The sequence below is a fragment of the Piliocolobus tephrosceles genome, chromosome 9 (genome assembly GCF_002776525.5).
Source record: "Piliocolobus tephrosceles isolate RC106 chromosome 9, ASM277652v3, whole genome shotgun sequence".
Classification (NCBI taxonomy): Eukaryota; Metazoa; Chordata; class Mammalia; order Primates; family Cercopithecidae; genus Piliocolobus; species Piliocolobus tephrosceles.
In genome coordinates, this window is record NC_045442.1 from 106,811,110 (window position 1) to 106,826,345 (window position 15,236).

General features: G+C 43.5%; 1 protein-coding gene across 7 annotated transcripts in view; it reads right to left on the bottom strand.

Moving 5' to 3' along the window:
* Window positions 1-357: 357 nt before the first annotated feature.
* The window catches only part of KIAA1217 (KIAA1217 ortholog), an 846,584-nt gene continuing 831,705 nt past the window's right edge, over window positions 358-15,236 (bottom strand). Inside the window, exons 15-21 of one of the 7 annotated variants that reach the window (XM_023223194.2) lie at window positions 14,832-14,995; window positions 13,591-13,758; window positions 9,956-10,075; window positions 5,312-5,389; window positions 3,601-5,199; window positions 2,964-3,086; window positions 358-2,238 (exon numbers count right to left, since the gene is read on the bottom strand). In XM_023223194.2, coding sequence (XP_023078962.1) covers window positions 1,738-2,238; window positions 2,964-3,086; window positions 3,601-5,199; window positions 5,312-5,389; window positions 9,956-10,075; window positions 13,591-13,758; window positions 14,832-14,995 — 2,753 coding nt within the window. In that variant the 3' untranslated portion in view covers window positions 358-1,737. Of the gene's footprint in view, window positions 3,087-3,600; window positions 5,200-5,311; window positions 5,390-9,955; window positions 10,076-13,590; window positions 13,759-14,831; window positions 14,996-15,236 lie in introns of all 7 variants that reach the window. The other 6 variants (XM_023223195.1, XM_023223196.1, XM_023223199.2 and 3 more) reach the window with 6 other exon arrangements.

Consider the following 15,236-nt stretch of genomic DNA (forward strand, 5'->3'; position numbering starts at 1 on the left):
CTGGTCTGGAACTCCTGGCCTCAAGTGATCCTCCTGCCTCAGCCTCCCAAAATGCTGAGATTACAAGCATGAGCCACTGTGCCTGGCTTCTTCCCATTTAAAAAAATGAAAACACATGGTGTAATGTTAGCGTATTTCCCTCTAGGCCAACAATATTTTTTTAAGTTGAGGACTCAAAAGAAAAAAAGCCAAGTGATAAAGACATTTTATTTCCACTTTACTTCTGCTGGAAGTTTTTGAAAAAGAGAGAAAATAATAAGAGCCCCTCCAGGAACGGAGGGTGGAAACTCTGTGTCCAGGTTTGCTTTCTGTCATCCACACCTTGATAAGCCACAGAGAAGAGAGAGAGCCAACAGGTCACATCCAAGGCACCACACTTGCAATTAATTTATTAGGAATTCATCATTAGTCACCCCAGAGCTTTCAGAAAAGTAGTGTCCTCTTGAGTGGATGTGGTTATATCCCTCAAAGCCTCAAAGCAGAAAAACATTAAACTTGGTAACAGTTACATTTCGTTCTTTGACTAGGAAGTAGTTATAGTGACAAGGTACAAAAAATAATAAGCATGCAGCCCTTTATTTAGTTTTGCAAAGTCTCTGCTTATAGTTCTGTATATTACATGACTGTGTTATACAAATACATTTATTTACAAAAACACTCTAGCTGTGCAAACTTGTTGCTTTTTAAAAATGTATGGATACTTCCATTTCTGCCCATCCCGATATATACTTTTAAAGCATGCATAAAAATTAACTTTGGTGTGGGAAAACTACTCTATGTGCTGTCACATACAGTATTTTAATGTCTATGTATATTTATATATTTACAAAAGTTTTTCGGTTTACAGAACCGTACAGAGTGTACATTTTAAAATCCACAATGCAAGAGCGTGGGTTACCAGGTCTCAGAAAACAAAAGAAGGGGTTAGATACTCCAAAGAAAACAACTAGAGAACCTCAACATGTTAAAAAAGAAAAAAGAAAAAAAAAAGGAAGGAAAAAAGAAAGAAAAGAAGCAAGCAAAGAAAACTAGCTTGCTTGGGCTAGCAAATTATTATACATACTTTTCATGGCAGTGCAATAGGTTTGATAAATTGCCTTCTACATATGCCTGTGTGTAGGGCTCAGGTAGAAGTGCATTGGTTTTATAGTCTAGCACACTACTTTCAAATGTACAATGCTATAGTATCAAAATGTTTTGGCAAAAAAGATCTTGAAAGGAACCATGAAGTTTTGACAAAAATAGAAATCTGTAATAAAGCTAAATAACACTAAAATAAAAGGAAATATTATAGTATCTTTTACAATTTGTATAGTCACACTTGTGTAATTCTCTGTTCACTTCTAGTCTCCGTAATGAAAAATAGTTTTATACAAAACATACTAAAATTCTGGAATCATACATGTTTTATATGCTTAAGACAATTCTTCCGTCTCACACGCACCTTTCTCTCCCACCAGAACCTCGTTTTGTAACACATGCTTACTGCATTTTATAGGTATTGAGTATAGACGGTAGACACCATAGCAACTAGGTAAAACCAAAACCAAAAAAAAAAAAAAGAAAAACAAACGAGCTTTACTGAAATCTATTAATCCAGTATTTAGCACATACTTAGCATTAAGCCTCAAACGATACAGCAATATGTTACATTCTCTTGTGAAAACAGTTGTTGTAGACTGTTAATTTGTTTTGTTTTTAACGTAACTCCGACTTGTGCCTGATAGGATTTGACCTTTAAGAGGTTTCTTTTGCTGTGGATGGAGTGGCTTTGCTTGAACTTCCGTTCTGTGCCTTGTAGCTGGTGAGGCTGGGAGCATGGATGGTCCTGGTGCCCTTGGCACCTTGATTCAGTGAGACGGAGGAGGCGGGGGAAGGAGGGGAGGAGGAGAATGACAAAGGAGGGGGTGCTCGGCCATTTTGACTCTGCGGTGAGAATGAAAGATGGTGACCTTTGCCTGTATGAGTAAGGCTCTGAAACTTCAAAGAGCCATTAGAGACAGAAGGGATGAGGGAGGCAGAGTGAGCAGGTGGGAGTCCTGTTTGGGGGCTGAGAGGGTTAGAAGCAATCGATGGTTTAGTAGCAGGTGGATTAGGGAGGTTAGAGCTGTCACCACTAGAAGAGGGCAGAGAACTGCTTTTCCCAGAGCTGGGAGAAAGGGCTGGAATCTTAGAAGCAGGTAAGGAGGGGGAAGTAGGCTTAAAGTCCCCACCAGATTTCTTAGCACTTCCATTAGCCTGCAAATAAAGATGGCGGGAGACATTTTGTCAGAAAGGTGGACACGTGACCAACCCACAGGGCCTGGCAACACAGCCCTTCTGAGAATAATTCAATCAAAGAAAACCAACCAAACACAGTTCAAGGCCTGAGCTAAGTCTTGTTGTGCTTTACTGGACCTGGTAGAAACCCCCCACGTACATAGCAAAGGATGGACAGGAAAGGAGGAAAGGAAGAACGCATTTGTGAGAGGAGTCCCATCATTCCAGCTCTACCATTTCCCGTGTGCCAGGTGGGCCATGCGTCTGGATAATTACTGGGGTGGGGGTCGGGCATTTTGACGGAGCGTTAATGTGCTTCTAACGCAATACAGTCAACATAGACGTTAGTAGTGGTGACGTTAAGGGCAGTTCCACCACAGGTTGGTTTGTCTCTGCTTCCCGAGGTGTTCAGATGAAACACTACATTCACCAAAGAAAAGCCACCTGGTCTGGCACCGTGTGTTAACAGTTAAAATTTGGAGCTTGGAGTCACAAAGTAAAAGATGTTTTACTGCAAGCATGCAAAAGTGTGGTGAAAAAGTTTAACAAATGGTTTTTAGACTTTCTTCATGCCCCCAGATCCAGGATGTCTATGTAAACCGTTATCTTACAAAGTAAGCACAATATTTGGTATAAACTAAGTCAGTGACTTGCTTCTTAACTGAAATAGCGTCCATCCAAAATTGGGTTTAAGGTAAAACTACCTGACGATATTGGCGGGGATCCTGCAGTTTGGACTGCTTGCCAGGTTTGTCCAGGGTTCCGGGTCTGTTCTTGGCACTCATGGGGACAGGCATCCTGCTCGTCTGTGGGGCCCCGCTGGAGCCCTGTGGGAAGGACCAGTGAGAGGGGGAAGAGAAGGAGAAGCACGTGAGTAGGTCATCCGTGAGGCTGCTCCACTATGTTCAGAGAAGCTCAAGGTGAGAAGCCACAGCCCTACATGCAGGACAGATCTAGGAGACACCAACTGGGGTTAATCAGAAGAATCAAACAGAATCAACTGCTCACTACTGATCAAACGGATTTTAATGTGAGTATCAGAGCAATGATTTCAACAGCACATGGCTGACCCGGCAGCCTCGTGTTTACCCAACACCAGTCAGCAACAGAGGCAAAACCAGAATTGATTAGCTGTTAGACACCTAGTTGTTGTTTTGAAGGTGAGGGAGAAAGTATGAAAGAAGGGTTTCATGGCGAACAGACAAAAAAAAAAAAAAAAAAAAAAAAAAAAAAGCCACCTGAAAGAAAGCAATTAAGTCACAAGACACCTTTCGCTAATGGTGATTATGGCAGATTTAGGAAAGCAGCTGGGTCTTTTCATTTTCCAGCAGACCAAGATACCTTACGTGAAGTTGAAGGTATTGACGTAGGGGGCTCTGGGGCAGTGGGGCCTTCATCCGGAACTAGCAAGGGCCGGGGAGAGGCCTCTTGGGCTATGTGGGATAAACTTGCAACAGAATCTCTGTTGGAAGAACCTGAGGTATCAGCTAGGGCTTTGGGACTCATTTCACTGATTGTATTTTCGAGCTGTTTAATGGTCTGCTCCAGGCTATCCAACGTTCTGTAGGTGTTTTTTCTAATTTCATCAGTTCTTGAAATCGGAGATGTGCTCTCGATGCTGGACTGTTCTTCCCTCCTCAGCATGTTTTCAGGGCTGTCTTCAGGTTGGGACCTAGTGATTTCGAAGCGCTTGGCTTCTTTGTGTTGTTTCAGGGTGCCGTCCTCTTCCTCTTCTTCGTAGACTACCACTTGCAAAGTCTTCTTCCCTGTTTTAGTTCCCGTGCGAATGGCTTGAGTGAGAGCGGCGAGTTGCTTCTTAGGGAATTTGAATTTAAACTTTTTCTTGGGGCTTTCAAACTGGCCATCGGTCAGGTCGTCACCCTTGCATTCCGAATGTGGAGAATCCACGTGGCTGAACTTGTTCAGCTCCATTCTGTTCATTTCCTGTCCCCCTGGGATTCCGGTCTCTGTTGCCACAGAGTGTGGCTGTGACTTTGTTTCCACCTGTTGTCCTGTTCTAAGATTGCCCGGGGCCACCTTCTTATGAGACATCTGGGAAGTGGTATTATTCTGGACTACAGAATCTCCATTTTCCTCCTCTTCCTCCTCCTCTATCTTTTCCTCCATCATCATTCTCTCTAATTCCTCGTCACACTCCTCAAAGATAGTTGAAAGTCTCTTATACGCAGACCGGATGTCCATGGGCTCGTCGAAAATGATGATCACTGGTTTCTTGTCCAGGCACACAACTGGCTCCTCACCATCAGTCCCTTCTTGTCGGGGGGCCATCTCTTTTCTGGCATCAATATTAACCGTCTGTATGTCTTCTCCCTTTTGGCTAACAATGTCATGCACCTCCCCACTGGAAAGAACCTGGACAGTGGTTTTGGTAATCATGAAGGCAATGTTGTCAGTGGTTGCATTTTCTTCAGTGGGAGAACTTGGACTGGATTCTCCGTCTTCATTAGGGTTCACGTTAGCATGCCTTGCCCCCTTGGGTCTTAGAACGACTTGGCCAAAATCTGTCATGATAACCTCTTGATCTTCTGTTTTAAAATCATGCACACTTGATTCTGTTAATCTACTAGGAGAGGAAATGTGACACTTATCCGTATTTTGCTTTTCCATCTCCTTTGTCTTTCCATAATTCAGCTTCTGGTTCTCCGTGTCCGCTATAGAGTATTGCAGGCCTGAGACTTTAGACCCTTTGCTTATTTCATCTGCTAATGAACTAATGCCAGAGAAACTGAAATTGACCTTAGGCACAGTTTTCTGGGAATAGTTTCTACTGTCTCTGAGTAAACTCATATTGGATATGGAATTTTCCTTCATTACGATCTCAGTTTTATATTCTGATGTTCTTGATGCATCAGAAATACTATTCTCCATTCCTCTTTCCCACTTAGGAGGGTCACTAGGTCTTAAAGCCCCTGTGGTAACCTGAGAGGGAGAACGGAGGAGGGAAACCACACACGTTAATCAGCAATGGATCTGCAGAGGCAGGCAATTAATGTGCATGGTATCGGTTGGAAAACAGATCTGGTGAACTCACCTTTCGGAATTCCATTTGGGGGCCATTTTCATATTCAACATCAGATTTCCGTACATCTTCATGGAAAAATTCCAAATTCTGGTAGAACAGTGTAGGACATGTTACTCCACAAAACCACATTGCCCCCAAAAGTGGACTATAACTAAATCGTTCCTTTAATTACATTTCTAAGACATGCGGGCCACGCATAATTGTTACACACCAATCCAAAGCCTAGAGCTGTTTACCTTGGATTGCTTTGTTCTCCAACTGCCAAAAATGCCCTGTGTTTGCACAAGATGAAAATCTCAATTAGCAAAAGATTTCAAGAATTTAAAATTTGTGGGGGAGCAGTGAAGAGAATAAAGGGACAGAGTCATTACTAACATGTCCTCTTTTCAACATCAGATTGTGAGCCTAGCAGAATCTAAAACCTGAAGAATTGTGAAAAGCACAATGTGTGGGCTGACAGAAACTTTGGATTCTAATCCAGATCTGCCACTAAACTGTGTTACTTTAGATAAATCACTTTACTTCTTTGGCCTCAGTTTTCTTGCCTATAAACTTAGGAACCAGCCCAGGGGAATTTTAGTTTCCCTTACAGCTCGTTATTTCAGTCCTCTCTCTGCTTCTATTATGGAGATTGTCCTATAAAGACATCTGCCTTGGTTGGGTTTGGCATTTTGGGATGAAAAAACATTATTTTCCCCTGATCAAATGACAAATTGAAATGCGGTTTATACTGCAGGTGTCAAAGTGTCAAAATCACCTTCACACTCCTCATAGCCAAGATGATCAAATCCAAATTCAGAGTGATCATGCTGTTACAATATAACCTCAATTCATAGCCATCATGCTGTCACAATATAACCTAAACATTCACAAAGCAGATATTTGAGGTTAAATTGGTGACAGTGATATCACGACTCAGCTTTCATTCTCTGTATTTTCCAGTGTAGAGTGAAGATACATGTCTTAGGCTCCCACCAAGATTCAGGATTGAAGGATCCAGTGGTGAGGACCCAGGTATTCAAAGCACTTCACCCGGAGGCCTGGCCTTTCCCAAGGCGTATCAGTAGCCTCAGGCCCTGACATAACACTAACACTAGTGATGCCTTGTCGGTTCCAAGGCACTGCTGCCCTTTCTTCTTGCTGAGGTGGTTCATTACAGCAGGATGGAGCACAATTCCCATGAAGGCTACGGTTAAAGCAATGACAACACAAAGCACAAACACCCGGGCCCAGCCAAAGTCAACACAGAGCAACCCTATGACCTTGGTTAAGAATGGAAAGACTGTTCATACACAACCAAGGAACGACACACAAACAACGCAGTCAGAATTAATCACACGGAAATATTGCGCAAAGTACAGGGTGCACGAGCCACCAAATACCTCCTGTTTTACTTCTGCTTGCTCCCCAGGAAGCCCCCAAATGAGTGCAATGATTCGGCTGCTGCAGTGGAACCACATGGCTTCTTTTGTGGGATTTTAAATTTAAAATATGAAACAATGAGTATGTCAAGTAAAAGGTTTTAAAGAAGAAAAATAATTGAGCTTCCTGTAATGCCAGCTACTCGGGAGGCTGAGGCGGGAGGATTGCTTGAGTCCAGGAGTTTGAGAACAGCCTGGGCAACACAGCAAAGACTCCATCAAATACACACAAAAATAAAAAATAAAAATAGGCTGTGTGCAGTGGCACACGCCTGTAATCCCAGCACTTTGGGAGGCCAAGGTGGGTGGATCACTTGAGGTCAGAAATTCGAGACCAACCTGGTCATCATGGTGAAACCGCATCGCTACTGAAAATACAAAAATTAGCTGGGCATGGTGGCGGGCGCCTGTAATATCAGCTACTCGGGAGGCTGAGGCAGGAGAATCGCTTGAACCTGGGAAGCAGAAGTTGCAATGAGCTGAGATCATGCCACTGCCCTCCAGCCTCCAGGGCGACAGAGCAAGGCTCCGTCTCAAAAAATATATACATGTAAATAAAAAAGAAAAAATAAGGTTTCAGCCTAAGGTTACAACTCCAGATATGGAGTCGGCCTATCATGCTAGGACCCGAATGAGAACTTGCCCCCTGAATTGCAGATGGAATTGGAATGTGACCTAAAGACACATACGTGGCAGATGTTCTCGGGGTCTATTTACTGGGGGTTAGGGCTGGCGTCTGTTCTGGTTGGTCATGGCCCGTGCCATTCCCATCATTAAACATTTCAGGCCAGGTGTGGTGGCTCACGCCTGTAATCCCAGCACTTTGGGAGGTGGAGGTGGGTGGATCATGAGGTCAGGAGTTTGAGACCAGCCTGATCAACATGGTGAAACCCTGTCTCTACTAAAAATACAAAAATTAGCCAGGCATAGTGGCACGCCCCTGTAATTCCAGCTACTCAAGAGGCTGAGGCAGGAGAATCGCTTCAACTCGGGAGGCGGAGGTTGCAGTGAGCTGAGATTGCACCATTGCGCTCCAGCCTGGGTGACAGAGCGAGACTCGGTCTCAAAGATAAATAAATAAATTTCAACCACGCCCCCCCCCGTAATATATGTATTTTAAAATTGAGTAGTAGCACAAATGCTCCAATGTAAAGTCACTAGGATAAAAATGTGAAGTTTGGTTTTCACACGACCTATACTTTTTATCGCTGGGCTAGAAAAAAATGAATTAATGTATCAAAGCAAGTGCATGAGCTTGGCCGTAATTGTCATGTAAACTCACAATGATTTCTTAGTCTTAGATGGTCAAGACTCTGCGTGAAAGGTAATTATGCCTCTTTAATATGTATTTATAGGCCCTGAGATTTGGATTATGAAGACAATTGGAAAAGCATTCAATAGGCATATGGACAATAAACCAAAATGAGAGACAGGGTTACAGGAAAATTGCATACAAGTGAAGAACTAGGCTGGAGTTTCAGTGATGACAGGATAAAAAAATGCTTACGAAAACATCTGATTTATGGAAGGGTAAATACTCAGCCCTGGAAGAGGTTAATAAAGACCCAAAATCGGGGATAAGAGAAGTCTGATACTCATGATCATTCTGAAGTAGGTTAATCTAGTGAGATTAATTATCCAGAATAAGCACCCTGGATAACTCCTGGCCTCAAGTGATTCTCCCGTCTTGGCCTCCCAAAGTGCTGGGATTACTGGTGTGAGCCACCAGGCCAGGCCAGGTTTTCTTCATGAGAAACATTTATCAACAGTAACCCCCCTTGGTATACAGTGAGATTCTCTTCCCCCTATTAACAGTGTCACATGTCAGTTTATGTGGCAGAGAGTTTACACAAGGGCGCCATCGTGGCTATGAGCCAAGGAGAAGCGGGTTGGCCTCCTTGGCCTGTGTCTCTTGAACTGTTGTGTTAGAATAGCCTTTCAGTTTTGTGATACAGCATCTACCTCCTTGAGCTGTCATACATGGACCGAGGTACCCATCTGTAGTAGCTATCGGGCTATCTTGCATCTGATTAGTTTGACTTTGTTTAAGGAAAGCTAGAATCCTTGAATTCTGAAAGATAAGTCCCTGGAGAAAAACGTTAGGCCTTGAATTGGTCATTGCAAGCTTTTTATCCTGAAGTTTAGACGGAGGCTTAATTCAAGTAAGATGTCTCTATATCTAAAAATCATAGATGCTCTAGGTGCAACTTAAAGTTGCATTTCAAACATTCAGGCCATGGTCATTTCCCTAGAGTACTTTTACAATGACAGCAGACTTTGTTTCAGAGCCTGGATTTTTTTTTTTTTTGGCGTCACACATATATTTTAACACTAAAACTATACTGAACTTACTATCTTGGAAGGTATACTTTATAAATGGATAATACTTAGCAAAAATTCTGTTTGGCATCCTTGGACGTTTGTGCAAATAAACATTTGTATGTTTCCATGAAGTTACACCTGTGTGTGGTGGTAGGTACTTTCTACCATGCATTTTCTTCCCCAAAACAAAGGTTTTTACTTTTTCTTTTTTTGAGACAGAGTTTTGCTCTTGTTGCCAAGGCTGGAGTGCAGTGGTGCGATCTCAGCTCACTGCAACCTCTGACTTCAGGGTTCAAGCGATTCTCCTGCCTTGGCTTCCTGAGTAGCTGAGAATAGAGGTGTCCACCTCCATACTCAGCTAATTTTTTGTATTTTAGGTAGAGATGGGGTTTCACCATGTTGGCCAGGCTGGTCTCGAACTCCTGACCTCAGGTGATCCACCAGCCTCGGCCTCCCAAAGTGCTGGGATTACAGATGTGAGCCACTGCACCCGACTGGTTTTTACCTAATTTTTTTAAACATAGATACTTGTTTTCCTTTTTTGCCCAAAGGATGTTACAAATTAGAAAAACTGCTAAATACTTGGTTGCTATTTCTATATATTTCTTTCTAGAGTCGTTCTAGAAAGTACTGAAAGGGGTATACTCTTTAGTTTGGGAAGATAGTGTCTAAATTCTGCATATACTATTGTATGCTGTGGGCTGGAACACAGTGTTTGCTCTGAAAACCTGAGCAAGATATCTCTGATTTTAACCTATACCTGTGTCTCCATTAGTTTAAAAAAAAAAAAAAAAAAAGAGAGAGAAAAAAGACAGAGGGGACAAAGGTCGAGTACAAGAGCCGTTGTTAGTGTCAGAGCAAGGAAGGAAGGACTCCCAACCGTGTGGCAAATGTGCAGTTGCCACGTTACCTTCTTCTCCTTGGGTGGCACTGTGGCGCCCGACCTAGTGTCTTTAACGTGACTGTCAGCCCGGGATGGCTCAGCATGACTGTTTGAATTTACATCCATAAAGGAACACTTCTGGAATGCCTAAGGAATTAAAATACTGAGGTTAACAGGGATCCAAGGGTACTGAGGAGAACGGACGGAAACAGGCAGGAACAACCGGACGCTTGGGGACCCCAGCCCGGGTCCTGCAGGCAGGTTTAGGCTAGGGAGGTAGCACCCTGAAATCCTGCTCCCCACGTTCTCTCATGTTGACAAAGCTGGCTTGGAGGCTGAGCCTGGGGCAAAGGCTGCCTTCCTTTCTTGGTAATGCCAAGATAAAACAGACACTACTACCTTTTCTGCCTCTCTGGGGTGAACCTAAATTGGTACTTAGGAGGGCTTCTTGCTTTCACCTTTAAAAAATGCTCAATATGTAAATAAATTAAAACAAAACACTATCTTTCTTTTTTCTTCCTCCTTGTTTTTTATGAGCTTTATTGAAATTATACAGCAAAAGCTCAGAAGCCATTTTAAACCTTTAACTCTTAGAATAAAAGTACTCTTAACAACCGTTCTCTGAAATAGGTACTACCGCGCTCCAAAGTGTTCTGAGGCTCATTTCGAATAAAGTGATGCTTTTAAGCAACGATGTCATTCCGAGTGGCCTAGGAGCTGCCTGCATCCTGGAGATTTGTCTCTGAAAACTGTAAGAGCCAATAGTTGGTTCTTGTGAATTTAAGTCAGGGAGGCCAGTTCTCAAAGGGACAAAGTACAGACATAGATGGTGTCTACAGGGCTAAAAAGGAAGCCGACATGTGAGCAATGTCCTGATCATGAGAGGAGAGACTGGTAACTCAGGGACCCAAACTTATGGACATCAGTGGTTCTCAACCAGGCTATATACCACCCAGGTTAAAAAAAAACACTGTTGTTCTCAAATACTCTTGAGACCCCACTCAGATAACACACAAATCAGAATCTCTGAGCTGTAGGAATTTTTTTTTTAACTCCCAAAATAATTCTAATGTGCAGCTAGGATTAAAAACTATTTTTATTTGTTTGTTTGTTTATTTATTTGAGGCAGTCTCGCCCCGTCGCCCAGGCTGGAGTGCAGTGGTGAGATCTCAGCTCACTGCAACCTCTGCTTCCTGGGTTCAAGCAATTCTCCTGCCTCAGCCTCCCAGGTAGCTGGGATGACAGGCACCTGCCACCATGCCTGGCTGATTTTTTGTAGTTTTTTTAGTAGAGACAGGGTTTCACCATGTTGGCCAGGCTGGCCTCAAACTGCTGACCTCAAACGATCTGCCCACCTCAGCCTCCCAAAGTGCTGGGATTGCAAGTATGAGCCACTGTGCCCGGCGAAAGACCACATATTTAAATGAATCAGCCTAAATAATTGCCTAGTGTTTTCTTTATGTCAAATGTTGTCATTTGGAGGTATCTCTGCTGGCAGAAAGAATAATATATGTCCTCTTTCAGTAAACATTCCATCACTAGTCCTAAAATCTGAAGGTGGCTGATGAGGGACTTTCTCTGGCCTTTTTGTCCAGACTGTTTGCTCCCCTGTCTCTGCTGCACCTGGCCTCCTTGCTGTTTCTTAGTCACACCAGTCCTAGCATGCCCTGGATGTGTTTGGTTTATCCGCTTACTTAGAGTGCTGCTTACAAATGCCAACTGCCATCTCCTTTGAGCTATTAGGCCCTCGATTTCAGAGCCTGTTTTTCTTCTGATGCCTGGAGATGTGGAGCACACACACAGAAAGTGGTTGCACAATTGTCCTTAGAAGGGGCCATAGCTTCTCCTTGTCCTGCCTTGAGAAGGTGTAGAAATAAGAGAAGCATTATGGCCACAGGCCATTGACCGAGTTGCAGATTTAGCAGGCTGGGTTTTTATCCCAGCCAGAGGGCTAACAGGGTTTGGTTGAGTTAAGGAGGTTAGAGTACTTCATTCACCACTTTTTTTTTTTTTTTTTGGAGACAGAGTTTCACTCTTGTCACCCAGGCTGGAGTGCAGTGGTATGATCTTGGCTCACTGCAACCTCCACCTCCCGGATTCAAGTGATTCTCCTGTCTCAGCCTTCTGAGTAGCTGGGATTAGAGGCACCTGCCACCATGCCCAGCTAATTTTTGTATTTTTTAGTAGTGATGGGGTTTTGTCATGTTGGCCAGGTTGGTTTCGAACTCCTGACCTCAGGTGATCTGCCCGCCTCGGCCTCCCAAAATGCTGGGACTACAGGTGTGAGCCACCACGCCCGGCCACCACTCTTATTATCTAACCACCAAGAATATGGCATGAAGCCAGATATGCCAATGTCTGTAAAATAGTCAAAGAGGGCATCAAATATTTAGACTTCAATGGAGAAAAGTGTCCCTCAGTGGTGGGCTATAAGTGGCTGCAACAAATTTAGTATTTCTCTTACAGAGGTGTAAAAAATTATCCACAAGCCTGAAAGATACCAGCTTTATAAATCTGGGGTTCCTATGAAAACAATTATCCAAGCCTTCTAAAAACCTGCAAATAGCCTGATTGGTTGCGGGGATGTCCCAGGCTAGGCTGTGAGTTTTAGTGAAGCGTGAAAGGGCTCATGAATGTGTCAATTCAACCAGCAGTTCTGTTTTCCCTGCAAAATCCAGGCAGTTCAATTTTGGCAGTTATTACCATGGAAACCAGAGTAGAACAAGTGCAGTGAAAATCATGTGGATTGAAAGTTCTTCCTACTCCAAAGAAAAAATGAAAATTTATGGGTTGGCACAAAGCCATTGGTACACTGGTAAAAAGCTAACATGTTTTTGAGCCCCAAGGTGCTGGTGTTCCAACTATCTGATTGACAGAAAAATCCTATAAGAAGCATGAGGCAAATGAAATATTCTACACAAAGTTTGTTCTAGGAATTGTGTACATGTCTCTGATGAGACAAGTTCTCAGGACATAGACCTGAGGTAGAATCACATCCGTGATGGGAATGTGGGATCAGTTTTGGGCACAACCTTGGCACCCCATCCTTCATCCTATGAGTGGACTATGTCATAGTTAAAAAATAAATATCTAAAACTAATACAGTATCATTTCTCAAATAGACCAAGGAAAATGGAAAACAAAATAATTCAGCTTTTCATAATATCTGAAAAGATGACATTGATATTGAACAGGGACTTGGTATGGACCACAGGAAGCCAGTCATTGGCCTTGAGTCCACCATCCAAGGTCAGTGGCTCTAAGTGGTAAAGCCAAGGAATGGGAACCCACCTAACGTGTGCTTCAGTCTGTCCTTATCAAGACAGGACAATGGCTGGTATTTCTAATCCTTATCTTACTTGCTTTTGAAATGAAGCAGAGTCTCTTAAGATGGAAAGAAAGGAGAATCAATCCTACCAGCCAGAGTTAGGAAAGCGTGAGTAGTTTTGTGAAACGGTCATTCCTTGCACATCATATAGGCACCCTGAGAGCCTTGTTCAGCGCCATCTTGGGAAAGCAAAGGCCAAGGCCAGAAGACACAGCTTCTATGGTCCCGCTCCATGCGCTTTCCTGGCCCTCTCGCTAACAAATCTGTAAGTGCCATGGCTGGAGAGACCCAGGCGGGAGGCAAGGAGCCAATGTCAGTCACCGCACCCACATACCTGGAGTTCTGCCATTATTTTGTCTCCTTCTTCTTCTTCTTCCTCCTCATCCTTTGAGGAGGAGGTAGTGACAGAGGGTGGGGATGGGGTCCAGGCTGAAGCAGGCTCCTCTGCTAGACATTTTGTGGCTCTGGTCTGTGGGCTTGGTCCAGCATCTTCACTGCTTGCCTGTGGGAGATTGAAACCATGGATAGTGGCTTAACATCTCCTAGGTGCTAGCAAAACAGGGACAGATGGTCCCTCACTGCCTGTAACACTGGCTTCCTAGATCTTAGCTGAGAAAAGAGCTGAAAGGTTATTTTATCCCTTTGCATTTAGTTTGGGTTTGTGTTTGCATAAGTTGTCATTTTGATGAATGGATTAAATAATGATAATATAATTGGAACTCCTCAACATTCAGTGTCTTTGATATGGTTTGGCTGTGACCCCACCCAAATCTCATCTTGAATCGTAGCTCCCATAATTCCCACGTGCCACTGGAGGGATCAGGTGAGAGGTAATTGAATCATGGGGGCAGGTCTTTCCCGTGCTGTTCTCACGGTGGTGAGTGAGTCTCACGAGATCTGATGGTTTTATAAATGGGAGTTCCCCCACACAATCTCTTTCTTGCCTGCCACCATGTAAGAAGTCCCTTTGCTTTTCCTTCATCTTCTGCCATAATCGTGAGGCCTCCCCAGCCACATGGAACTGTGAGTCCATTAAACCTCTTTCCTTTGTAAATTACCCAGCCTCAGGCATGTGTTTTTCAGCACCCTGAGAACAGACTAACACAGTCCTCATGAAAGGCCCTCCTACACTCCATCTCTTTGGAGGAAATTGTGTTTTACATTTAACATAAAAGCTAACACTTGGCTAGTTAAGTGGAATCTAAAGTTCTTTGAACATCTTTCTGTATAGACTCCCACAACAGTGTCAGCTCACCTCAGTTACCTTTGGAAGATAATCTTTCTTTCCCCCTCCTACCCTCATTTTCAATCTTATGATGCCCACATAGGAAACAGCTTGTGATTTGCATTTCACATTGTTGCAGCTAAAAGTCAAATAAGGATGAAACTCATGGTCTGGGTCTTGTCCAATCATACTGGCTGCCACTGTCCCACCTGTGGTGCTTCCTGGGGATCTTGTATGATCGAGTCACTAATTCTCTGCCTCACTACTTTTTATGTTCTAACAGACAGAACCTTGTCTAAGGGTATCATCTGAACCCAGAGGCCAGTTTACCAGGGCTTAGCCTATCAGACCTTAGCGGTGATGTTCTCCTTTCTGCCGGTGTAGACCACATCGCCTGACCTCGTGGTGGTGAGTCCCGATCCTGGCAGGTAGCTTCGACGAGGAGGTGGGGGAGGAGGAGGGGGCGACTTTCCCCCTAGCTTTTCCAAGTCCTGTTCTGAATTTGGAGAATCTTCTGGAAAACAGTGCACCATTGCAAGAATAATCTTGTTGCAAGAAAACATCCAGAAAGTCTGGTATATTGCTACAAACTCAATGCAATCTGATTTAAACATTTTCTATCCTCTCCATAGAGCAAGCATTAAGTGTATAGACCCTAAAGAGCGACTGGATTTAAATCCCAAAATGACCCTGCACAAGTTACTAAACCTCTCTCAGTCTCAGTTTTCTCATCTGTTAAATGGGTATTATAATAT